This window comes from Anas platyrhynchos, chromosome 6 (assembly GCF_047663525.1).
Source record: "Anas platyrhynchos isolate ZD024472 breed Pekin duck chromosome 6, IASCAAS_PekinDuck_T2T, whole genome shotgun sequence".
Classification (NCBI taxonomy): Eukaryota; Metazoa; Chordata; class Aves; order Anseriformes; family Anatidae; genus Anas; species Anas platyrhynchos.
The window spans coordinates 23,288,684-23,314,233 of record NC_092592.1 but is presented as its reverse complement, the minus strand read 5'-3'; the positions used below and the strand labels follow the sequence as shown (position 1 = coordinate 23,314,233).

The window sequence follows — 25,550 nt, the reverse complement described above, 5'->3', positions numbered from 1 at the left end:
TTTCTAATTATTAGGAGTGTCTCCCTACAGTCTCAAGCCAATCTGTCCTATATCCGCTCTATGACAATGTTATCTTGAACCCCCAGGCAGAGACCTGCTGTCTGCGTGTCCTGCTGTCACCAGTGCTGCTAATCTCAGGGTAAGGCAAGGAGGCGTTCGCTTGGTGACAGGATGAGGGGGAATGGACTAAAGTTGTGCCAGGGGAGGTTTAGGTTGGATGTTAGGAAGAACTTCTTTACGGAAAGGGTTGTTAGGCATTGGAATAGGCTGCCCAGGGAAGTGGTTGAGTCACCATCCCTGGAGGTCTTTAAAAGACGTTTAGATTTAGAGCTTAGTGATATGGTTTATTGGAGAACTTGTTAGTGTTAGGTCAGAGGTTGGACTTGGTGATCTTGCAGGTCTCTTCCAACCTAGATGATTCTGTGATTCTGTGGTGTTGCTGTACCAGTGGAGATGTTCACATCTGTAAGGCACAGTCTCCTTTGTTGCTTTCATTCTGGAGGTGCCCCCACCCTTTTGTCACCCGGCATAACTGAAAGCAACAGATGAGCAGATGGAAAAAGAAAAACATATCCCGAAGCAGAAAGTGAATTTTGACATTCATTGCCTGCATTCTGGACACCAGTACCATTGTGGCCATATAAAGCGATCACATGTGAAGGTCAACATACTGACATATCTATGTCTGAAGTTACAGTGCATTAACAGTAACGTTCTGCAGATTTTAACATGGATGTTTAAATGCCACTACAAATGTAGAGCTTTGGCAGGTTAGTGGGTGTGCTACAATATCTAAAATTTCAGCACACCCATGAGTCCTCAGAATGACTTGTTAGATGTTGGTCATGTTCAGTGATTGATTGCTTTGCTGAATCAGGATGTCTTCCTGGCTTATGACAAACATTGTAACTGGTGGGCCATAACCTGGATGTGTTTTAGCTAAGTGACTGCTGGCAAACCTCTAGCACTTTATTCTTCCTTACTTTTTTCACGTAGCATCTCTAGGGATGTAGATCCAAATGGCAGATTAGATCCTTGTCAGGGTTCATGCTCCAAAAGCTGTTTGGAATCCAAAGTTATAGTGGGAACAACTTGACTCAGCAGTGTTATTGATGTTCATCTGCTTCATGGCAGAGATAGATCACAAAATAATTACATCTGTAGGGTCTTAGTTGTGTGGTCAATACATCAACTATGTTGACAAAACCGGGATGTGCATCTTATTTAGATTAGTATTTTATTTCAGTGATAAGGTATTTTAAAAAGATCTTCCTCTGGCACTGAGCAGCGTTCACACTGGAGTTCCTAACTACACACATCCTGAAACCTGCTTTGAAAGACAGTTCCTCAATTTGTGTGCTCAGGGAAGGGGTGCTTTCCTAAGAGGTTGACCATTTGTTACTGGCCTTCAAGAGGAAACTTTAAATTTGAATCTAAAGCTATGTCTATTTTGTTTGCTTTTCCGTCTCATTTATTATCCATGCAATGGTAAGTTTCATATTGCTGCCATGTATGAACACCTGACATCTTACCTGAAATGCATTGTTCTCAGCTTTTCATCTTGTTCTGATACCTTTCCAAAGATTCTGCTTCATGCACAGGCAAGGGGGTGGAAAGAAGAATCGCTGGGAGCACTGGAAGATTGCAGTAACTGCTGCTGTTGGCTGCTGCCAACAGCAAAGACATACGGGCGGGCACGGTGTGCTGGCTACCTTGGGGGCTGGAAGCTGAGGCAGGGCATGCCAGGAGATATGCCTTAGGAAAACAGCTCAGAACCTTTTTCAACAGCCTGCAATGTCCCAGCAGGGGAGAAGGAACTAATTAATGATTCAGAAACTCATTTAAATGATTCATAAAGAGCAGCAGTCTCAAAGACTATACAGCTTTTGTTGAAATTAAATTTTATAGGCTAATTCCAGGAAAGAACTGTTAGGAAAGCCAAAGATCCATTAATTCTTACGGCAATGTTCCGGTCTTCTAACAAATTACCAAGAAAATGGATAAAATGGCAAAGCTGACATGTCAGGGGTCAAAGGGCTCTGGTTAGCAAAGAAGGTTAACATCTTAATATTGAAATTTTGAAGTCATAACTCCTAACATAACCCCAGTAACTTACTAATAGAGTAAAAGTTAAGAAACATATATAGGTACTGACATAACAGAAAAGGACATTCACTTAAATAAATAAGCTGAATTTTTGTGGCATTTTTACAGGAAGGATGAAGCAGGAAAGAGGGAATTCACCAGCAGATCCCTAGCACGATGGCAGACTAAAGGAATCAGATGCACAGAGCTCTTATAGATTACATATCTAAACTAGGTGAACACAGACTTCATACTGATGAATATGACATTTCCCCTGGAAATTCAAATCCCAGGCATTGCAATACGGAATGATTTTGTTCAGAGCCCAACTCCACGGGGCTCCTTGCAGAGTAATATTTAGAGGATATGTGAAAATGTGCCAGAACAGGCTAAGGTCTGGTTGTGACAGCAAACTTGGCAGCGTGTAAAATACCTTTACACTTGCAAAAGGTGCCTGTTTAGGGACCAAGGAAATTCATTTCAGCCATTATATAATTTTTCTGCCAACTATTGTTGGAACTTAAGCAGAATTTATGCAGTTAGAGCTTCATTTGTTGAGGTGGTAATAATACATCTTCTGCAGAATTGTAGCTATATTTAAAAAGAAGGCCCAATGGAAATATGATAATCTCTATATTATAAATGGATACACAAAACCTGACTGCATCTAGTGTCCAAAATGACATATAGACCATGGACAGCCATTAATAACATACCAGCACTTGTGCAAATTCCTGTCTAGAGTTAAAATATTTTATGGCTGTAACTTAAAATTGTTAGAAGAGGTAGACGATTTATACAACCCTGCTATACCATTTCTTTTCCTAAATTTCTTGCAAAGATGCTGTAAACACATAAGAATTACTTTTGTTAGCTTGGGCTTACTCGTCTTCACATAATGATAGACATATGTTGTGTTTTCTATGTCCAGAAAGTTTTGCAAAATTGGAATGCAATTTTTTAAACATAACATTTTCAGAAATAATCTTGGGGTAGCCTCTATGTACCTCTAAACATACATACCACCACGTGAGGAGGAGCCAGAAGTGCCTACTTGCTTACTTCTGGATTGCAAAGTACATAGAAATGTATCCACCTAAAATATGCTCCTGTTCTGGGGACTAATTAACATGTTTCAGAGAGAGAACCAAATGGAAACTCAAGGGTAACTGAATTAGCAGGCTTAACCATGCCCATTGGATCATGCAGAAGAGCAGGAAAAATACAGTCTTTTTTATTCATGTTATTGTGAAGAAGATGTGCCCTTTGGTGAAAAACAAACTGGTGCCATGTAGCCTAAAGGAACAGAAAGGATGTGATGGGAAGCATGATAACGATGTTGAAACATGCAAAGGCTGTTGTGAAAAGGAAAAGGAACACTCTCTTCTCCGTGTCATAGTGGGTGTGACAAGATGCAGGGGACTGCAAATGCACCACAGATTCACTTTGATATTAAGACAGACTTTTCAATTTAACATTCAGAAACATCAGTATGAACTATCTGGAGAGTTCTGGAGTCTCTGTCTCTGGAGACAGGGCAAAAACATTTTAGTTAATCCTGCTTCGGAGAAAGGGACTGGAGTAAATGACCTTTCGAAGCCCTTTGAGTCTCAGAAAGTAACTGGTAGCTTTTAAAGCAGGATTGTGCATGTCTATTTTAAGGTGACTGGAATTTCCAGCTCCTTCTTTCTAACTCGCACTAGAGTCCATTGTTCAACAGGAAAAATTCTTGGGTTTCACCTCAGCTGGAAACCTTAATTTCCTGTTTGATATCAGAAGCAGTACCGTATTCTCAAAGAAAGAAGTCCCAGATACTTTATGTGGAAAAAAGAACAAAACAAAACCAAAACCTGAAAACAAATAACACCTGAAAACAAACAACACCTGACCAAAACAAAACAAACAAAAAGTGTAGTGTGACAAAGTCAACAACTTTATAGTGTAACACTACCTTAAGGACAAGTTATTTGCTCTTGCTGCCACCTGTAATCTGATCCAAATTGAATAAACTTATTCCCACAGAAGAATTTAGGTACCTAATATTTCATCATCTAAAAGCAAGTTGTCAGTGCTGAGCTGCTAACCCCTTAGCAGAGCTCACCAACTGGACAATTCCTTGTCTTAGCTGTGGCTCTCAGGCCACTGCATAACTAATGTGATAACCCAATAGTTTAGAAATTTCTTGGAAGGAAGAATCAATTTCAAATTTACATACCAATGAATATTAATTACACACAGTGGAATAGCTTCAAGAGATGTCCTCAAATAGCCCAGGCTCATGCTTCTGCGGGGTGGGAGACTTGAATGCAATTTGCTGCTCCAAACTGAAGAGTGGATTCCAGCCAGGTTCTTCCACATCTCACAGGAGTGCTAAAATCTGCTATTCTAATTAGTATTGGGCTAGAGTGGAAGAAGGGGGAAGGACATCTGACTTGCCTTTCTGTGTTTGATAGTGCAGCAAGATACCAGACACCAAAGAGATCATCCCATCTGAGGCCATGCCTTCAGTTTCAAGAAGGCTGTGCTAGTATTTTCGGATTTAAGAAACCTGCTTTTTTTTTTTTTTTTTTTTGGTTGTGTCATGGACTCCTCCAGTAGGTTTATCTGTTCTAAGGTTGTCTGTAAATCTGCCCAGATTTGTGAAGGGTAAGCAGTGAGTATCGGTTGATGACTAATTAGATACTCAGGTGGAATGCTGCCTAGAAAAGAAAAAGCTCTCTTGATTTTTAGTGATAGTTAGTTTTCTCTTTTGATTCCAATTACAAACTTGAATCCACATAGAGTAAGATTCTACATGAAGCCCTATTTTGGACTATTTACAGCTTCTAAAGCTGTCTTTTTTTTTTTTTTTTTTTTGATCTGGTTGCTGTCCAAACATAATGCATTGATTTACTTTAACCAGTAATATCTTCAGTCACAGTTGGAAGAACCATTTCCTCCATTTATTTAAAAAAAAGAATACATGACTATCTTTCTTTGGAATAGGTCCACAGCTGAGAGCAGAAAGTATGAAAACAGTATTTCCTTCTGAGAAATGCTTTTATACATTCTGTTGGTCGTTGGTTTGGATTTGGATGAGTGCAGGGACATTGAGGATCTGTACATTTTTATTGTGATGTATGTAGGGATGCCTTTGGAGGAGGAAGCTGGTCTCTGGAAGACTGTTTGACTTCAGCCTTTACACAGAACAGAGCCTTTATCTTGTGTCCAGCCTCAAAATTCCAACTTATTAATTTACTCATCTGTTTTCATTTACAAAAAAAAAAAAAAAAAAAAAAGAGCCGAAGAAGTTGCACTGACAGCAGGCTAAGAGTCTCACAATTGTAAAGGAAGGCAATGAGGGGAGGAGAAACAAATTTTCTGTCACCAAGTAAGTGTGACACTGTCCTGCAGTCCATAGTCCTTGACTCCCAAGTACCTTGGGGGGTGACCACAGCTCAGGGAGCCTTGAAGGTGCCTGTTAGTGTAGATATACCACAAATCACTTCATGCATGCCTCCTCAAAGGGTGCCTAAGAATACCTGCCCACATAACCTATTATTTAAATTGCCCTGACTAATGCTGCTCATTTCTTTCCCTGTTCGACGGAAGTTCCTTACACCAGCATGCCTGAAGTCAGGGAAAGGCTTTTGGGTGCTGGAGGGAGATCTGAACAAAGCTCCTGAAGAAGGCCCTTTCTCAGGAAAAAACGTCTCAGTGAGGGAGCTCTGTACCTTGCATGCAAGATAGAGCTTGCTTGCTAAATGCACGTAAATAGAGCCAACAAAAAGCATAATACCTGGAGTATTTTGCAAGCTCTGATGTCTCCATGGTACAGAATTGTGTATTTTTAAGCAGTCACGATTGTTCCAGTTTTTATGATTGAAGCAACAGCCACAGATCCTGTAATATATAAAAAAATCTTGGCAGCAGGGTCCCTGCGGTTGTTATTCCCAAAGTTTCTATAGCTAGAACAGAAGTTAAAACTGCATTTAATGTATATTTATTCAAAATGATAGGCTACCTTACAAGTCTGGAAGAGAAGGAAGACAAGACCATTTACAACAGCATGCTGGAGCAATTAAGGGCATCATTCATCAGCCAGTTTCTTCAGGAAGCCTCTGAGCTGTCACCACCCACCCTTCTCCCCCATCCGCACCAGCAGCGCTGGTACTCGGTTACGGTGACACAGAGACTGCCCTTATGGGGCCAACTTTCAGGCCGGCCATCCCTCCTTTCCTTGGCTTTTTTCAGCCTTATCTGTGTGATCTTGGCACTTGGGTGAGCCATGGTCGAGCGCAGGCCTAACTCGTGGCTGTGTTGTGGGAGCGTTTCTGAGTCCCGCTGCACCGCACGTTCATGCTGGCACAGGTAGCACGTTCATGCTGGCACAGGTAGCACGTTCATGCCGCACGTACGTCAGTAGCGCTGCCAGTTCCAGACTTCCAGCCCGGATGTTTCATCCTTACAGCTTTTTTCCATGTGTTATTAAGCTTAAAGCCGGTGGTGCCAGGTCGTTGGCTGTGCTGCTGCAGAGCTGGACCCAGCAGCGTGGGCCCCTCTGCAGCCCCTTGCTCCTGGCAGGCTGAGGCAGGCTGTGCTCCTCCTCAGAGCCTTGCAGGAGCCCCTGGACATCACCTCCGTGGAGGTATCTTCAGGAGGAGCTGGAGCAAGCTCTGCCCTGCCCGGACAAGGCTCCAGGACCGAGTCCCTCCTGTCCCCTCCGTGGGGAACAGCCCGTGGGGCCGAGCCCAGCAGCAGGGGACACGCGTGGGCTGTGCGGGGGCCGGCTGCCGCCTGCTGGGCTCTGGTGGCCCTGCACCGCCAGGAGCGGACACACACACCGGGCAGAAACCTGCCCTTTTAATGCGGTTTTAATGCCTCCAGCCCCTTTGAGATCGGCCCGCATCACAGCCACCGTGCCCCACCGACTGCTGTGACAGCCGCAGTCCCGGTCAGAAGAGCGGGGGTGCTGGCAGGATGGTGCGTCCGAGCAAGCCTGGGGGGCATAAAGTATTTCTGACAGTTTCAGCTATCCCAGGGGTATGTCCGGAGAGGGATATTGGCATAGCATGCAGGAAGGACCAGGAAAATGGGAAGATAAAACGTGAGATGTTCACATCTGACAAACGCACCGATTGCCAAGGTGCAGTGGCAGAGGGGAGGCTGTGTGCTGGCCCTCCAGGGACTGCACCTTCAGCTCCCTCCTGCCATGGCTTTCAGTCACTTCCTCCTCCCGTGTTTGTTTAGGACCCTCTTTTCAGGATGCCTGCAATCACAGACATTTTTTTGCTGGTTGTCTGCAATGAAAAATAGCACGTTGTCACAGTTGCTGGCTACAGGAGGAGCAAGACCTCTGTTTAGGCTATGGGAAAGGGCCCTCTAGCACTGTCTGCCTTAAAAGTCATGCTTGCAGCTTGGAAATGAACTAAAACCACAGAAAAGCTCTCCAGAAAATACTGCTTGTACATTAAGTTTTGTCATTGTTCCCACATCCCTTTTAATCCTCAACCACAGCTTCGTACTGGAGGCTAGATATGCACAGAGGGCATTTTTCGTCTCGGTAGCAGTGGGATAGCAGGAATGTAAGCTTCCCTTTCAAGTCCAAAATCAAAGTATTGACAAACAGTAAGAGAGGGATGTGAGTTTTGAGGTTGTATCTTCCCTCAAAAAAGAAATCTGTCCAACTCAGGGACTTTTCCCAATACAGTTTTGTTTTTCTCACAGATTTGTTTGTATTGTTTTCCTTCCCTCCTCTCCATACAGGAAATAAGCCTACAGCTCTCTCATGCTTTAATATGCTTGTCATGCTGTCTGCAAAGACACATTTTGGATTGTTTGTGTTCTGCTCTTCACTTCTCAGCAATGCCTTTTCATGAACTGGCAGCTTGCAGTACAACTTTAGCAGTTTCACAGTGTAGCAGTACTGCAAATGGAACTGTCTTGGACCTCTCATGCCTTCCCCTGGTGTCACACTGCCACAGTGATCTGGTTGCTGTCCTCTTGCAGGTGCCAAGCTTGCTTGCAGGAGCTATTCTGTGGTTCCCAGTGTGGGTGAGGATGGGGTGGGTGCACACAGAGAAGGAGCATGTGGGGCTTCTGGGCAACCCTGGCTCTTGTATGGTCATTTACAGTCTGCAGGGGACTGAACCTAGATCATCCCTCAGGCCTTTTATTCCTATGATACGGTTCCTCTATTGCTGCTATTTTAAAATAACAAATGTTCTTTTCTTTTTTTTTTTTTCTTTTTCTTTTTCTTTTTTCCTCTTTAAGTCATAATGCAAGTGTTTAGCACAGTTTTTATTTCCTGAAGACAGAGCTTCCCCTTTCAAATCTGCTTTTCAAAAATGTGTCAACTCATTCCCTGGAAAAGTTTTTGTTTCAGTTTCCATTTGCTTTTCTGATGCTGGGTTTCCATAGAGTAGGAGAGTTTCATTTGTCAAAGACATTTCTGTTGCTTTCTTTTTCTCTTTCTTGTTTTTGTTTTTGTTATCCTACCTAAGGCTGAGAAAAGAGTTACTTTACATGGCTGTCTGCTTACCCAGCCTTGTCACAGGGGAGAAAGAGGCTAGTCATTTAGTCATTGTATGCCCTGCAAGTATGGAGATTGCAGGGCATGGGGTAAAGATACCAGAAAGGTTTCAGCAGGCACCTAAGGTGGCAGCAGCCTTCTCAGCAGCATGGCACTCCATGCACTTTCTGAGAGGGAATGGTGAGAGCAAAAGGTGAAACTGCTAACATAACCTGCTCAGAATTATTTCCCTGTGCAGCCCAAGTTTGAGGCCAGAAGCAGGAGGAAATGGAAATCTGGGTGTGCTAACATGCCTCAGCAGAACTAGATTGCTTCTGGTCCAGTTACTTTGAGCTCGATCAGATGGCTTTGCACCACAACATAGACCATACACATTGCTTTGAAAAACCAGCTGCACAGCATCATCAGTCATTTTATTTGTTGCACAATGTTCTGGTTAAGAAAAAAAAAAGCAACGTATGCTAACCACTAGTGTTCATGGCAGCTGGGGTTCAGTCTTACAGAGGTCTACTAAGGAGAAAATGACTCATTGCTCAGGGACTTTTATTTTTATTTTTTTTATCCATCCACATTGTACTGAGGTTGGGGAATTCCAGTGTGTTGAAACAAAAAATTCACGTTTTATTTCACTACCACAAACTCATGAGATTTGCTGCATCCATTTTGAGATTTGTCTTGTTCAGCCCAGTTACATTAACTGACGCTGAAGTCCTAACAATCTTGGTTTCTGGTGGCCAGATCCCTCGCTATAAGGGATGAAGCCAGATGCCAAGAAAACCCAGTGCTCGCGTCAAGCAAATGCCAACATACCTTTAAGTGACATTTATGCCTTCCTAGGTGGGACATGGTGCAGGGAGCAGTCTGTCTACCAGGGGCTGTGAGAGAATGGAGCTTTCCTTCCTTCCTTTCTCAGCTGTATTTCTGCACAACCGCAGCCGAGGAAGTCAATATGGCACAGCCTATGCCAGTGCTGTGCTGCTTTGCCAAAAGGCAGACATTTTATTCTGTCACAATAATTTATTGCTGTATATGTGGAGTCTGGCCAAAAGACAGCAGTGAGCAGCACGCTGTCCCAGCATGTTAGATCACAAGGCACAATGCTGTGCCTTAATCAGCTCCTGCAGTTAGTCCATAGATGCCCAACTCAGGTGCATAGGTGCATAGATATTAAACTGTCCAGCTACAGCTTCCTGAATGTTCTCCTTTGAAAAGCAGCACAGTGTAGGGATTTTGGCAGCATAGCCAGCAAATCAGTGTAATGTTAATTTGTTAGGTCATGTAGAAAATGCAGAAAGATTAGAAGCAAGAGGCTGCAAAGCTGGCGGGAAGGTTTTTCCAAGCACTTAGCATCTATGTGGTGTTTGAGAACTGAGGAAGAGCTGTGCATCCTGAACCAGGTCATGGCTTGGCAACAGAATAGGCTCAGTGGCTTTTGCACAGTCCACAAGTCTATAAAAGTCTAACAGGTTTTGAAGCTACTAACGTAAACCCTGCTTTTCATTTCAACTTAGTACAACACACAGAACCATGGCTGCATTTCCATCTGTTTTCAAGGGCTGGGTGCTGCCCTGGCAGGCACATTGCTCCTGCCAGCAGCATGACCTCTGGGAGCAGCCCTGCTGCAGCTGTGGACATGCAGCATTGCCCTGGGGTTGATTCCAAGCACCTGCTGGCATGCCTGTCCTGGCCTTTCCGCACCCTGGGGCCAGGTGGCAGCAATTGGACTTGTCCACACACCCCACCTGACAACACTTGCTCAGCCAGGAGCAGCCTCAGGCAGGTCTTCTTGTGTTTTGGCTGATGCTTGGCACTTAACTGGAGATTCCCTCCTAGGGAATGGATGGAAGAGCCAAAGAAAAGGTTATCCTGTTAACAGGTGGATCTAGGAAAAAAAAAAAAAATAAATCAGGTTGTTCTAGGATGGTCTCCTTTTCTGCCAAAAGGTTTTGTGAGACTTTGCATGAATTGGTGTGGGAGCAGGAAAGGCTTTAACTACAAAGTAGCTCAGTACTGCTAGTCTTTGAATTGAGGAGCCCTCTTGAGATCTGTGATGAAAGACAGGTATGTTCTGTTTTTTTTTTTTTTTTTTTTTTTTTTTTTTTTTTTTTTTCCCTTCTTCCCCAGGAGAATGATCTCCCTTTTTCACAGAATTTCTGGGTTGGAAGAGACCTCAAGATCATCAAGTCCAACCTCTGACCTAACGCTAACAGTCCCCACTAAACCATATCCCTAAGCTCTACATCTAAACATCTTTTAAAGACTTCCAGGGATGGTGACTCCGCTACTTCCCTGGGCAGCCTGTTCCAGTGTCTAACAACCCTTTTGGTAAAGAAGTTCTTCCTAATATCTAACCTAAAACTCCCCTTTTTGATTTACTGATTTGAATAAAATAAAACTTAAAGATGATATGTATAGATTACCTTGTAAGAAGGAAAAGAGAAGTCATGTGCTACTTGGATTTATTTATTTTATTAATGGTATTTTCATTGTACCAGTTCCTGCATTAGAAAAGATAATGTTGGCTGTTGCATGACTGGGTCTGGAGACTTTTACAGCTGGTGCAGGTTGCCTTCAAAAATCCATGTTTTTGTTGTGCTACACCAGCTCCTGTTTCTGCTTCCTTCAAGGGTTTTAACATCAAAATAGGCTTGAAGTCAGTGCAGATAATAAGGGAAATAATACTTTTACTTAACACTGGGGGATTTGACATAGAAAACTGATATAAATATACACACACAGGTGCTTTCACACAAGGAAGAAATCACATTTACAACAGGGCAAAATGTGATTATATATTAATACTACATCGTACATTGCATAAACTCTTAACACTGGTGTTTTTACCTTCAAAAATGCAACTTTCCAGAACTTTAATGTAAGAAATCCATTGATTTGCATGCAGGACCACACATTTGGACTAAACCTTTCTGCCAATGACTAGTATTTTCTTTTTGTAGCAAGTCCTATAGTAGAAATCTTTGATTGCTACTGTTATTAACTAAGCCAGAACACTTATCCTCCCAGTTCTTAACAATCAAAATCAACAGGTAAGACTCTTTTAAAGGAAACACACCTCCACAAAAATCATAATTATTCCTCGTTTGTATTATAACTACCTTGAAACCTTCACACCTTAAAAGCCAAAAATGGCATTTAAAAGGTTTGTTAGCTGTAATACTTAAAAAATACTACTTCAGTCAGAAATAATTTTCAAATGACTCCATGCTATGTCTCCTCCAAACTATCAGAATAGGTTTTACTTAGCTCAGCATTATCATGATAGGATTTCTCATCTTCCTGATGACAGGCTTTGCTTTGCTCAATATCATCATTATAAGATTGTCCGCCTTCCTGATTGCTAGAAACAACTGTCTTCAGCTTTTCCTCAATTTTATCAGCTACAGCACGCATTTTTAACATTCTCAGGCTGCTTAGTAGGGTTCCATAGGCTCCTTTCATCCCATGACTTTGATACCAGGCTTGAAACAGCTTAATCTTCTGTTCAAATGCATCATTAATGTTGTCCTGCAAAACTTGATCAATGACAGGATCTGATATTTGTCGATAACGGACAAACTTCTTGACTTGTTGGAGTGTCATCTCCTCCACAATAATAGGGATATGTCTGCTCAGGTCAACATCTAGAAGCATAAAAGGAAATGAATGCTCTTGGCACTGAAATCTTACTGTTCTTTGCTTGTTTAAGCACCTATGCTTAGAGTTGATACTTTTTCTATACAAAACAGGCCAAGTTTCAGGTATTCATGACTCTGTATGCTTTATGTGTGATTTTGCAATATATTTCAGGTCTGCTTTTACACATTCCTACCAAATGAAGATAATTGAAATATCCAGGGTTGTAACCATATTGCTTTCTAGCATCTTAAAAAGAACTAAATTCCTTCTGTAACCTCTTCATTCCTCTCTATCATCCAAGCCTGGTCATGACTCCTGTACCTGTTTTGCTCTAAACAGTATTGGGAAATGTCTTGGAATGGGACAGGTTTTTTGTGATAATAACCTTGGAGCTTGTATTCTCTTCCTATGAAGTGTTACCACTGTGGTTTTGCCCTTGAACATAAGGTAGGATTGTGTTTTTGTGATTCTACTGCTGGCTGTAGGGCTACTCCATTATTAAAATTATCCATGGTTTTAGAAATCCAGCTTGCTGCCTCCTGTTGTCTGTGCTGTAAGCAGAAAAGAAATCCACCTATTGTCAATTAGTAGTTGCTTCTTATACAACAGACCTGAGGCAAAAGGTGTGCCTTAACAAGCACATTATAAGCTGGCATTTCTTTAATAAGTGTTCAATGTTGTGCTGAGTGACAGCTCTAGGAAGTGGCACAGTCTACACAAAAATACCCTTTCTTTAGAGTAGGATTTACATGTTTGTATTTTGTTTATTCTACTAAATTTTGAAAAATTACCTGTTTCTTACCTGTATATACAAGTGGTATAGTCTGAAAAGAGAGGAAAGCAAGAAATGAGTACATGATGTTTTTATTAAGTACCAACCATGTATGAACAGATAAACATGGATAAACAGATGTCATGACACAGTTTTCTCGATTATTCCCCTATTCTATGAGCTAGGGAATCAGACTGGACACATTTTGACTTGGGAAGCTTGGGGAATCACCTCACAATTGCTATTGCCTAAAAATACACATGGGGAGCAGGTACCCTAGATCAGTGGCAGTATGATGCTTTGTAAGGTTTTCATCTGGGTCACATAACTGAGCACAACGACAAACCCTGAAGAAATAACCCAGAATTTCTCTTACTTCTCCTGAGATTCCTTATGATTCATTGATCTCATAGAAGAGAGGCATGCACGTACTCAGGCAGTACCAGGCTAATTTAAATGGAAAAAAGTTCCCTTGCATCAAGCTGAGTTTTATCTGGTCTAAGCAATACCACTTACTGTTTCAGGGAGTGTTTCACCTGGGTTCTCCAGGCAAGTAAGACCCTTACGTTTTCTCTTGCCTGAAACAAAAAAACACAAAACACTCTTAAAATCCAGGTCACTATATTCCTCTGGACTCCAAGAATATAAAATTACATCTGAGTAAGCAGCTGAATATCTTATTCAGAGTATGTTAGGAATAACGAAAAGGGGAATCACTTACAGAATATTAATAGTGCTCCAGATCCTACTAATAATAATATCACAGATATGACCACAGCTGCAATGCCCCATGATGGCATTCCTGTTGGAACATTGGAAACGTTACATGAAAGCTAAGCCAAGAAACACAATACAGCAATACACTATTTTTTTAACAAGATTGCATCAGATTGTAGAGGCCCTTCTGTTGACTCCTGATGACACTTTGTTAAAGTCTTGACTATTGTGAGTCAACCCCAGAAAGGAGTAATAGCTCCTGTATCTCTACTGTGATCAGAAGAAAAGGGCAATCGTGCTTCATAGGTCAGTACAGGGCCCAGCAGATACAATCCCCTTAGCAGTCAGGAATCACTATGGGTCATTGTGTAAAACATGACAATTGCAATAGCCTCTCAAAATGCAGCAGATGCTAGACCATGCTAGGGTCTAAAATGGTACCTTCCACTCCGCACACAGTGTCTGAAGTTGGAGTACATTTTTCTTCAACTGGGGCACTTCCACATCTGCAGAAAAGATGAGTTATTGTGGGATTTGTTTCTCTCTTTATAAAGTATCAAAAGAGCAAATAAAAATCTTCTAATGCTTTTTGTTGGCTAAGGAGTCCTATAACAGAATGTTAGAGTATAGAACTTAACAGGTGTGAAAATAGTGTGGGGCGAAAAGTGTGGAAATGATTTTCTAGATGTAACAGGAGATCACAAAAAGGCAATAGGAAAGCTTATACACGACATTAAATTATTTTGGAAATGCTATATAGAGTTGCTGGATGTAAACAGATTTTTAGGCATGCCTTTGGAAAGCTTGTATGCATGCAAGTTATTTTGACTGAGTTAAGCCAGCTGAACAAACTAAGTGCAAAGGAAAACTAGTATATTTTCCCTCAGGTTAACATTATCTTAGCCCAGTCTTGAAGCAGTCTGGAAATAAGTGTGATAATATATTATCACTCTTATATTTAACAATGAAAACATAAACTTACGTGGTACATGGCTCGCAATGCGTAGTACATGGTACAGAACTGCAAAAATAGTTCTCTGCACAGGCGCATTTTGTGTTCTGTTTTCTGTTACAATCCTCTTCAATCCGAAAACCTAAAACGAATTCTTAAAGTTTGTTAGTTTGAAAAAATAGGCCTCTGCTCACAAGCTCTTGTCAGACCAGTGTGTTTTTAGCTCTACCGCTGCCAGTACTGGAGACCCTTAGTAAGTAGAATGTAGCTTTTATAAGGAACCTTGCTGTGGGAGTACTGGAAACACAAGGATGGCAGAGAGAGACCTCTGCTGGCCGATATCTCGAAAAAACTGATCACACAACAAAGTACTTGCTAGAGGACTCGTTTGGCACTTACAAACTTGTCAGCTTCTTTTTCCCATAAGTATAAAGAAGGGACCACAAAAGATCGTGTAACTCATCTCTCAGCTTTACATCTGAGACAATTACTTTTTTGTCCCTGTCCCCAGATAGCAAGTTTTTATCTCTTCCTGAGAACCCTCAATAGGAAGTATTAAAACAAGTGTATTAATTTTCTCCTGTCCTCAATGTATATGAGAAAGAGATCACTTTAAGAAATAAATATTTCTGCATAAAGAATTTCTGTAAGTAGACTTATCTACTATGAAAGCTATTTTCATTGGTATATAGGACCAGAAGGGATTTTTTGAGTTAGCACATTCAGTGACCTGCTGTAACAGGAAAATGAATTCTCGAAAATTTGGTTAACTCCACTGCTAAACCAGTGCTGATGCCATTCATGAAAATACCAAACATGAATGATCCTAAGAACAGTTCTCTTCCTCCTGCTTAATATTTTCTACTAACTTCTCTTCAACAGCATTACTCGCATTATCCCATACAAAAGAGTCATCCCATTAGCTTTAACTAATTCTAATTAGTTTCGTACTAACTAGCTTCCTTTGTGGCACTGTACATAAACTGAATTGTTTCACTACAGTAATCTTCATTACCCATCTAAAAATGCTTGTTATAGTAGCTAATGTAAAGCTAACTACATATAAAGCTAACTTTATATTCCTAAAGGTGTTCTGAGAACAACCATACTGGAGTTAAGAGCTGTCTCTCTGGTTACCAAACTGTATTTTGGATATGAAGAATGCAGAACTATCATTCTGCAAGTTCAGCTATACTAGAACTACAGGACACCTGGTGAAACTGGTAGGAGATCAGTTTAATGGATTTAAAAAAAAAAAAATCTATGCTGGTTATTTATGCATTGGATAGTGAATTCCTGGAACCTGGTGTCCCCCAACAGGCACAAAGGGCTCATAAATGGATTATAATTGACTATGTGGAGGTGAACTTTCTAATGTTCCCTCCCATAAATGTGGATGCTAGGAGACTTTGCAGGGAACAGAACAAAGAAATTAGGTTTGTGGGTGTTTTTTTTTTCTTTAAATAGCATCTCTTGCTCACCAAATACTGGGATGGTGGGACCACTGGCCTGACCCACTAAGGCACGCCACATGCCTTATAGTTTTGTGATTTGATCCTATATCCCACAAAGCACACTGGATGTATCAAAAACACCACTCTGTCAGCTCCAGAAATTTTAGATATTATCTATTACTTGAGAGAATACAAAAGAAATCACTGGGAATGCTCCCTTCTCTGCTTCTTACAACACCCTTTTTCTTTTATATAGAGGATGAACAAGAGAGAGCAAACTTTCCTTCACTGATCCTAACCAGTCTGTATAAGGTCTCCTTTTCAAGGAGAAAAGCCCGTGTTCAAAACTGAATGTCTTTGGGAAAACAAAGCTGATTCTTATGTCCTAGTTCACATCTCCACCATAACTTTGAAAACTATCTAGTAAGACAATTTTTTTGTTAGATCAAGTTATGTACTTAATGAGGGCGTGTGAGGACAAAAAAGGCTTTTGGGAACACAAGACCTCAGAACTTACAAGCTATTGGTATCCTCAGGGCTGATAAAGAAAATAAGGTGTAGAATCCTGTCTTTTTCTTTTTTTCCAACTGCATTATCAGTGAACTTACTGAGAGATGCTTCTTGTCATGCTGGCCACAAGTAGGCTACTACATACCAAATAAATGCATTATCTGTAGGGTCCTTCAATATAACTCCTAAAATATTACAGTGCTTGTGAGACAGGAACATATCATAATCCAAAGTTGAGGCTGGTGAAGAAGCATTAACTACTGTAAATCCAACTAGCAACATCAGGGTATCTTGGAACAGGTAGGTTATCTGCCTCTGTGCAAAGTAAAGAAAGATGCCGTAGAGGCAAGTGTGGAAAGAGGTGAGATGTTACTCTCCAAACGTTTCCTAGCTGAGCAAAGGCAGATATAAGGAGAAATAATAGACCAACATAGCTTGTTCTTCATCCTTTTTTGTACTTAACAAAAAGAAACTAGAGGATAAACGTATGACTTTGTAATAAAGTCCTCCATATCTTACTACTAAAACAATTTACTCTGCATGCTATCCATTGCTCGGGAATTATGGAGACTTTTCAGTTCAATCTTGTCTCATGTAAGACTCACTGCTATTTCTATAAACATACCAAACTCGCTGTCACATGAAGTACATCTCTGACACTCATCCAAAGTATTGGCATGATCCATGTACTCTCCAGGTTTACATGATACACAGTGTTCTCCAATGTTTGTTGGACAGTCAATATTTTTAATGTAACCTGTAGAGACAGAGAAACACGAATAAGATTTATACCTTTGGACAAAAGCCATCAGCTGTAACACCTCTATCAGGTTTTAGTTTTAATCCCTAATACCTTTTGATTTACAAATACAAACAATCCATATTCTTTATGCATACATATGTGTTTTTCAGGATGGTAGTATACATCAAGTTCTGATTATCCTTCCCTCTTCCTCCAATTTATTACTGGAGAAGAACACACCAAACAAAATTGAATGTGTAAAACTCAAAAACCCATGAATGCATGGAGTATCTTGTTGGCAAAACCCTGTGTTTGCACTTTTAAAAACTTTTTGAAAGCTGTATTAAGTAATATAGGATTATTTTTTTTTTGTGTCATGAGCATGTAATGTATGAACTGCTATCTGTGGTGAGAAGTTATTGGTGCACTGAGCTCAAGAAATACTTTTGAAGCGTCTGATGTCCTGTAATAGAGAAAGATATGGTCAGACAGAAGCACTGCAACCAGAAAGCCACAGCATGCCATGTAGCTATCTTAGCAAAAAGCAGTTGTGCATGTTGTGGTTTCCACTTTTAAAGGCTGTCTTGAAAAGTCGTCATACTCACCAGGTTCGCATTTCTTGCAACACTGACCATTTAAATCGTACTCATCCTCAGTACATTTAATTTCCCTCTTAGCAATGATCCTCTTTCTTGTAATAGATCTATTGTATGCTACATGTATGGGATGTTCAGTATCACTTTTACACTCTGCTTCAATAATTAAGACAGCCACCTAGGAGAGAAGAACATCAAATTATACAAGAAACTGTCAAGGACTGTAGGTGCATGTTACTACTAGCACAGAGCTACATCAGCATTGTCATTCCGTTACTAAAAATATTCATAGAAATATTACAAAAAAATTCATAAAAATGAATATTACATTAAAATATTCATATTCACCCCCTACTGAAGTTCTCGTTCTCACTTTGTTTTCCAATTCAATTATTTTTTTCCTTAGCAGATGATGCCTATATAGTTCTAAAAGAATATAATTCGTCTTCCAAACTAATTTATGCTGCTGTTCCATTTCTTTGAATGCATTCTCAAGTTAAATTGTATGATGCTTTTTTTCTCCTATTTTACTAGTCAATAGTAACTTTACTAGCAATCACTGTCCCCTCTCTTCATAGTAAAAAAAAAAAAAAAAAAAAAAAAAAAGTACTGTGTACCAGAGAGAGGCCAAACTATTCCTGTTTCTCTTTTGGGTGTAAAGAGGGAAAGAGAAGGATGGATCTACCATGATTTACGTTACTCTTCACAATAGTTTGTGGGAAATTCTGTAGATGACTTGCATGCGCTAAGTATGACATGTCTCCTGTCTACATAGCAGAGCTATGTGATGAGCTGACAGCTCGTTGGCTGGAGAACTAGGTTCCATCCCAGAAATATTATTATGCAGAAGAGTTAAATGAAAACTTGCCTGTAGTTAGCCCAGTTTCTGCTGATATTATGGACTGATTTGAACATTTTGACCTTTTTATTTTTCTGATACTATCTGTGTGGAGTTGTAACAGGAAAAAAAATAAGACAGTCCTTGCCTTGAAGTGTTCTCAGTCTTAACTGCAAACTTAAGCTCTATATTTGCTGTTCTTGCTCCTCCTTTAATTACAGAATACCGTTTCCTAATTCACAATAGACATAAAAATATAAATTATGAGGGGAAGGGGAAAATAAGGCCTGGAAACAAAAGGACCAGTGCTATTGTCCTTGGCAAAATGAAAGAACAGGCCAGTTATGAAGGAGAGGGATAGGGTCCCTTTTTTCAGAAAGGGATTAGAGGGTAATGAGACACAATAAAATGTGTAGTCTTCATACCCATGGCACAGTGGATGGGCTACAGAAGTCCTGCTAATCACACATTTGCTTGCATTTTAAATCAGTATGAAAAATACCTTAACTTGAATAATTGAGGGAATAATTGAATAATTGACTATATGAAAGAGGTTAATTCTGAATGGTTAGCTTAGATTTGACTTGCAGCTTAATACAAACTAGACTGTTTATTAATGCTGACAGCAAAGGACATGCTATATACATATTTAAGCAACTTTCTCCTGGTTTGAAAACTGGTTATTTTTACTGTTAGACTTTTATTTACTTATTTTCCGTGACAGAGGGTGATATTTAATGGTTGGTTCATTCAGTCTTCATGAAGTTGTGTGAAACTGTTTGGATGCCCGCTGTAACTGTAGCTAGATGTAGAAAACTCTTGTAGTTATCGGAACTTGCTGAAAAAGAGAGGGTTGTATTTCCAGCTGCACACCACCTCTGGGAGCCAGGCCTGGACAGCAGCCCTGCGGGGCGGCTGCCATCCAGCCTAGCTTGGCTTTCCCTGGATGAGGGTGAAGCCCCTCGCCTCTGCTCCTCCGCCACGTGTAGGGATGGGAGGGGATGGTTGCACTGTCTCTCGAGCTGAACCAGGAGCATTGTGACACCCCGACTGGAGTGAGGGTCTGGGAACAGGGTGGAGAGGCCAGGGCCGGTGGCTCTGGCAACCCCAAGGCAGCCATCACAGCCCCAGAAAGCCCGATGGTGCCAGGCTTTCCATCCCACGTGCAGGTGCGTGGCTGGGGCACGTGGAGGGCAGATGTGAGCAGCACTCACAGCATAAGGAAGTCGGTGGGGAAGTGACTGCTCGGTCTCTCCCCTCTGATGGAGGAACTGTGACTCAGCGGGGACAAGTGGCACAGCACCGACCTGCTCCCGAGCACACAGCCAGCGCTCGGAGGTGCCTGCCCGCTTCTTGCCACCCTTTACCCTGCAGCAGCACTAGGCTGGTTCCTTCCTCCTCATCTGCCCTTGCCCAGCACCTGGCCAAGCTCTGTGCCCACTGGGGAGCTACCCACCCTGCTCTGGCACATGCATCTTCCACATCAGAGCTGTGAAGCAGCACCTGTGGCTTTTGGGGAGTAAAGAGGAGACTCGGAGCTATGCTAGTGTAACAAAAAGGTATAGAGAATTGTGTAGGAAAGAGGGTAAAATTAAAGAAAAAAAAACCACTCTTTCTAAATGACTATTATGAATAAAACTTAGTACAATTGCTTCTAGGGTCTGCTCAACCATGTGCGTGCATGGACAAGCTTCCCTCGAGCAAAACTCAAGCTTACATTGACAAGCTAGGCTGACAGAGTTAGGAGGGAAGCAGTGTGGTGGTGGTGGTTAGTTTTTTTGTTTGTTTATTTGTTTTGGATGGAAGCCCTCCACTGTCACTTGTAGAGGTGAACTTCCTGGTACACTTAGAAGAAGTGGGGAACATTTCTCAGAAATTGACTTTTAAGCAGCCCCAACAGCCTACATAGCTTCAGCTTGTGAAGTCTCCCTGCAGTGCTTTCTTGCATAAGGAATAATAAGAAAACTTTTGGAGATTTTAGCTTTCAAAGTAATACCCTAATTTAAAAAAAAACTTTCTCCTCCTGTGTTTGCACCCTCTTAAAATCATTCAATTTGCTATACAAAAGTGTTGGTCTGCCCTTTCATATAGGAAAAAAAGTCAGTAGTCATTTAGCTTCCGGAGCATACCTCAATTCCCCTCTTTGCTGTTGCTGAGCAGCAAGTGCTACTAGCGGAAAGCATTGCAGGGGTTTTCAGAGGCAGGGGTGATAGGTACTTTTTTATGATGAGTATATTTAAAGGGAGGCTGTGCGTTTTCAGTCCAAAATGACTCACAGAGGGTCTGTTCTACCTTTCTCATAGTAAACTAAAAACTGTTGTCAAACCTAAAGATGGAGTGAACTGAGCAGCCCATAGGAGTAGAAGCAATCAGGGGTATATAACCTTAGCAGAATCCGTAAGAATTATCACATTGGCACTATTTTTTTGGTTTCACTCATTTTGCATTACTTTTCAAATGCCTAAGCATTTGAGTGAGACATTTCTATGTTTTCTCTCCCCTCCTTTCCTTCCTTCTTAGAGCATCCTTAAATGCTTTCAGTAACAGGCATCTGCTAAGGAGATGTAGAAAACCTGGCTTCATCTGTGCTCCCAGGGCAGCGACAGGAGCTTTATTTTCCTGCAAGTCACGTGATTTTGGGACTCTGTCCTCAAATTCTTTCTGCATCCGAGTATTCTTCATAATGGGTCAACGTCCTTGGATGCAAACCTTTCAGCAGACTCATCTTGTGGGGCTGTAAGATCACTTTGGAAGCATGTGAATATGTTATTTGCATAAAGGCCTTTTGAGAGCTTTACAACATTTCACCCTCTAAGTAAAAAATCCTCTCTTTCTCCTGTTACCTCTACATTTGACTTTTGTCAGCTGATTCTCCCATAAATGCCTACAGATGAGAAGGGTGATGCCTTCAGCACTCGGTGGCCTTTTTTTTCCTCCAACATTTATTATATGGGGTAATGTGCATTAGTTCATCGGGGCTTTCTAAGTGGTTTAAAAAAAAACAAAAAACACAAAACAAACAGGTGGGTGTGGGAGGATTTTTCTTGCTCTTTTGAATAATGGGAGCTAAGAAAAACTTGTTTTCTAATTTTTGATTTGCTTCTGGTATTTCTTTGACAAATGGTTGCTAGTTAGCTCAATTTTAATACAGTTTTCCATGTAATTATTTTCCCTTGTGCTAACCCCTTTCAGGATGGCTTCGTCAGATAAATGAATTTACACTGCTAGTTAAGAGGACTCTCTACTTAGTTTTTCTAGTATGACATTCATTTCTGCCTCCGCTATCTTTAGGATCAATTTTTCCCCATCTATTTTTTTCTCCCACGAAGGCGGAAAATGGTAGTTAGCACCAAAATAGCCATTAAAAACAGTATGTCTTTACATTCTAAAGTCTTTTATAAGAAGGACTAAGTGCAGTTCTGTTTTCTGGAGCCTAGCAATGAGAATTGGTATTTCCCCACAGATAGAAGCATCGTAGCCTCCTGAAATTTTAAGTGAGGTTCATGGGTTCAGTGCCTGCAAGACTACTAACCCTCAGTTACTGTCATGTCTTAAAGTAATTGTCCAAATTCAGTCCATTACTATTTCACATCTCAGCTGTCTCACGTGCAATTCACAGCAGTATAATGGGGGATAAGGATACTATGGTTGGTTGGTTGTTTTTAATTTTGTGCTTTTAGGAGCACTGTGCTAATAAACACTATTAAATTAAATACTATTAAATACTATACTATTGAATTAAAGAGACTTGGAACAGTATTAACAGCTTCCACCTCAATTTGATGATATTGTGGCTAAGGGTGAGTAAGAGATGGACAGAACAGAAATTACAAACTTTTCCCCCTTTTCCTTTTGTAACATGATACGATTTGCTTGTAGCTTCTTTCTCTTTGCTCAGTGAGTTGCCTCAAATATAAAGACAGTTAACTGTGGAAACACGAGCAGATAAGCATTTTCAGAATTGGAGTGCTTATACTCTTCACTCGAGTCTTGGGTCATCCCACGGCTTTATGGCTGCCTATGTGTATACATTTAAAATGTGCATTAGTCCTGTGGGAAATAAGAAATAAGGGTCAGCATAGTAGAGTAGGAGTCCTGTTTCCAAAGGCATGTCTTCTTCCAGAAGACCGCCTGCTTTGTAAATAATTCCATCAGAACTTTACGAAGTATTTATGTAACATTTCACTGTCTTGCGGTGGCCTGTTCCTCTACATCATCTCTGAATGGTATGTGGTTTTGTGGCCTGTTTTACAGGGCAAAGTTAGATGTTCTCTAGCTATACAGGCCATTGCTGTATTGCTCTGCAACTGCTTCTACTTCGGTGCACTATGGAGTTGCTTGCAAAATTGAGGTTTAATTCAACAATCTACTTTCACGGTCTGGATTAATCAAGTGAGCAAGTCAAATGTTGTCCAGGTTTACTGATTTTATAAGTAGTGGAACAACATACTAGTTAAACATATATATATATATATGTTTATATAGTGTATATATATATATATTCAATAGAATGCATGTGGGAGAGCTGCAGTCTTTCCAAAGGATAGCAAAACTTGGAAACAATTGGAATGTAAGAATAGGAATGATCTTTCTTTTCTGGGAGTAGGTAAGAGAAGGTGTTTTTATCTTAAATTATGTTCTGAGTAGTTCTAAGATACTGAACTAGACTGACACTTCTGCCAGTTGTTTGCTGCTCCCGTACAGGTACAGATAATAAACAATTCCCTCAGCAGCTGAAAATTCTTCTTTGTATTTACGCCCTGGTGCTTTGTGCAGAACCTTATAAATCACTTTGTTTATGACGGGTTGCATCTCAAATCAGATGAGGCACTGAATAACTTCTGCCTGACCACCAGAACATAACCTGCCTCCCCCCAGGCGGCCACTGCTCACTAGCAGTGTAACCACACTGACGCCTCTTGCAGTGGGAATCCCAGCAAGTTCTTGGAGGAGGCGAGGAGTGAGGCTGGGGGCACAACCTGTACCCCAGGCACATGCAGGGCTCGGCTCTGCTACGGCACAGGGATCGCTGCCACGGGCAGGGTCCCTGCTCACCCTCTGCTGCCCGTGCCAGGGTCTTTGGCCAAGCCTGATGCTGGAGCTCTAGAGGTCCTAGACCTGGAGCTCTAACCCACCTGTACTGCAGCACCTCCTTACCTCCCTCGCTGGCAGCAGCCCTCCGCAACGGGAGCGATAACCAACAAACTCAGCCGGGTGACCCGAGCCCTGAAGCTGCCGAGCCTCGTCCCGAGCGAGAGGAAGGCCCTGCCCCGCTGCCGGTAAACGCCAGCACTTCACCGTGCTCAGCCTCGCCTGCCTCTCCAGCCCTCCCTGCCTCGCTGCTGGCAGGGGGCCAGAGCTCAGCTGTTCGCTTGGGGCTGCCGGCACGGCCCTGCCCAGCCCTGCCCGGCTCTCCTCGGGGCCGAGAGCCCTCAGCAGCCGGCCCCGGGTGCTGCACGGCGCCTGCTGCCCTCCTGCTGCCCTCCTGCTGCAGCTGCGGCAGCGGCGAGCACAGCTCGGGGGATCGTAAAATTAAAAGCAAACAAACAAAACAACCGCGCGCACCACCAGACTTAAGCAATTCGCCTCGATTGCAGCTAAAAGAAGTTTCCCTGTCACCGACCGGCCGCCCCGCAGCGCCCCGTCCCGCCCCGCTGCCCGGCGGCCACTTACGAGGAGCAGGGCGAGGAGTCCCCGGGCCATGCCCCAGCGCCGTCCCGCAGCCACCGGCGAAGCGAAAGCGCCGCGGCTCCTGCCGGGCTCCTCCCATGTTGGTAAACACGAGGCGGGCCCGCCGGGGAGCGGAGGGGCCTGGCGGAGGCGGGCGCCGTCCTTGCCCCGCCGAGGGAGGCAGCCGGGACCGGGCTGGGCGCTGTGAGGGTCCCCGAGGCAGCCCCCTTCCTGCAGCCCCCCGCCGAGGGCACTGTCTCTCTGCGGGAGATGCCGGGTTTGGGGCAGGGAATCCTCAATCCGCAGGCATTTGGGGCAGGCTGAGCTCATCAAAAGGGCGGCTGCGGCTTTGTAGCTAGCTGTAGCCACTTTGTTTTCTGCAAACTTTTAGTGGTTTGAAGTGCCAGGAGCTTGCTGGCCTCCTCGGTAGCGTTAGGAGTAACAGGGCGCTGTCAGTTATCGACGCATTTCTTGATATTTCACGTGATGCCATTGCCCTGAGAAGGCCATGGTTTTAACTGAGCTGGCGCTTTCGTTTTAAGCACCGTTTCTCCGTAGTTTGTGAATCACCTTTGGATTTTCTGCTGGCGTGGCTCCTACCTGCAGATAAACTCGATACCTTCAGATAAGCTGAGTTCATATATCATCAAAAAACAGCGTCTGGTTTAAATATTTCGGGCTTTTTAATCACTTCCGCATAAAACTAGGAGGTGACACCGTAGTGACCCAGCGTTGGAGATGACGCCTTCAGAGTATCCTGTAACAACCAGCTCTTTTCCTTCCCATGTGGCAGTATGGAGTACGGTGGGGAGAAACCTGTCCTTGGTGCAGTACCTGTGTTGCATGCCTGCAGGCCAAACCCAAACTGGTACATGCTCAAGGCTGGTGAACCCAGGGCTGTTAATTTTAATGGAAGTTTGTGTGCAAGTGAGGGCGGATGGGGTACTGCAAACAGCCCCACCCAGATCTAGATGGGTGCTGCAGCAGAAAGCTCAGTAGACTTGTTTCCAAATTCATCACTTAGGGGGTTGTGGTTTGCCCTGAAAACAAAACCTAATGTCACTGGG

General features: G+C 42.3%; 1 protein-coding gene across 1 annotated transcript; it reads right to left on the bottom strand.

Moving 5' to 3' along the window:
• Positions 1 to 11,046: 11,046 nt before the first annotated feature.
• Positions 11,047 to 24,813, bottom strand: FAS (Fas cell surface death receptor). The gene is made up of 9 exons (XM_027459847.3): positions 24,487 to 24,813; positions 17,985 to 18,153; positions 17,263 to 17,394; positions 14,704 to 14,815; positions 14,163 to 14,227; positions 13,726 to 13,806; positions 13,521 to 13,582; positions 13,035 to 13,056; positions 11,047 to 12,237 (listed from the first exon to the last, which is right to left on the bottom strand). Exons 1-9 carry the CDS (start codon positions 24,811 to 24,813, stop codon positions 11,822 to 11,824), a joined length of 1,386 nt encoding a protein of 461 aa, XP_027315648.3. The 3' UTR covers positions 11,047 to 11,821.
• Between the last annotated feature and the right edge of the window lie 737 nt (positions 24,814 to 25,550).

Excerpts from the sequence above, each read along its gene's own strand:
- FAS (XM_027459847.3), bottom strand. The coding sequence starts at position 24,813 with ATGAGCTCAGCCTGCCCCAAATGCCTGCGGATTGAGGATTCCCTGCCC. Across the intron at positions 14,816-17,262 it reads TTCATGTGACAGCGAGTTTG|GTTTTCGGATTGAAGAGGAT; the intron begins GTATGTTTATAG and ends AATTCGTTTTAG. Across the intron at positions 14,228-14,703 it reads CATTGCGAGCCATGTACCAC|ATGTGGAAGTGCCCCAGTTG; the intron begins GTAAGTTTATGT and ends TCTTTTCTGCAG.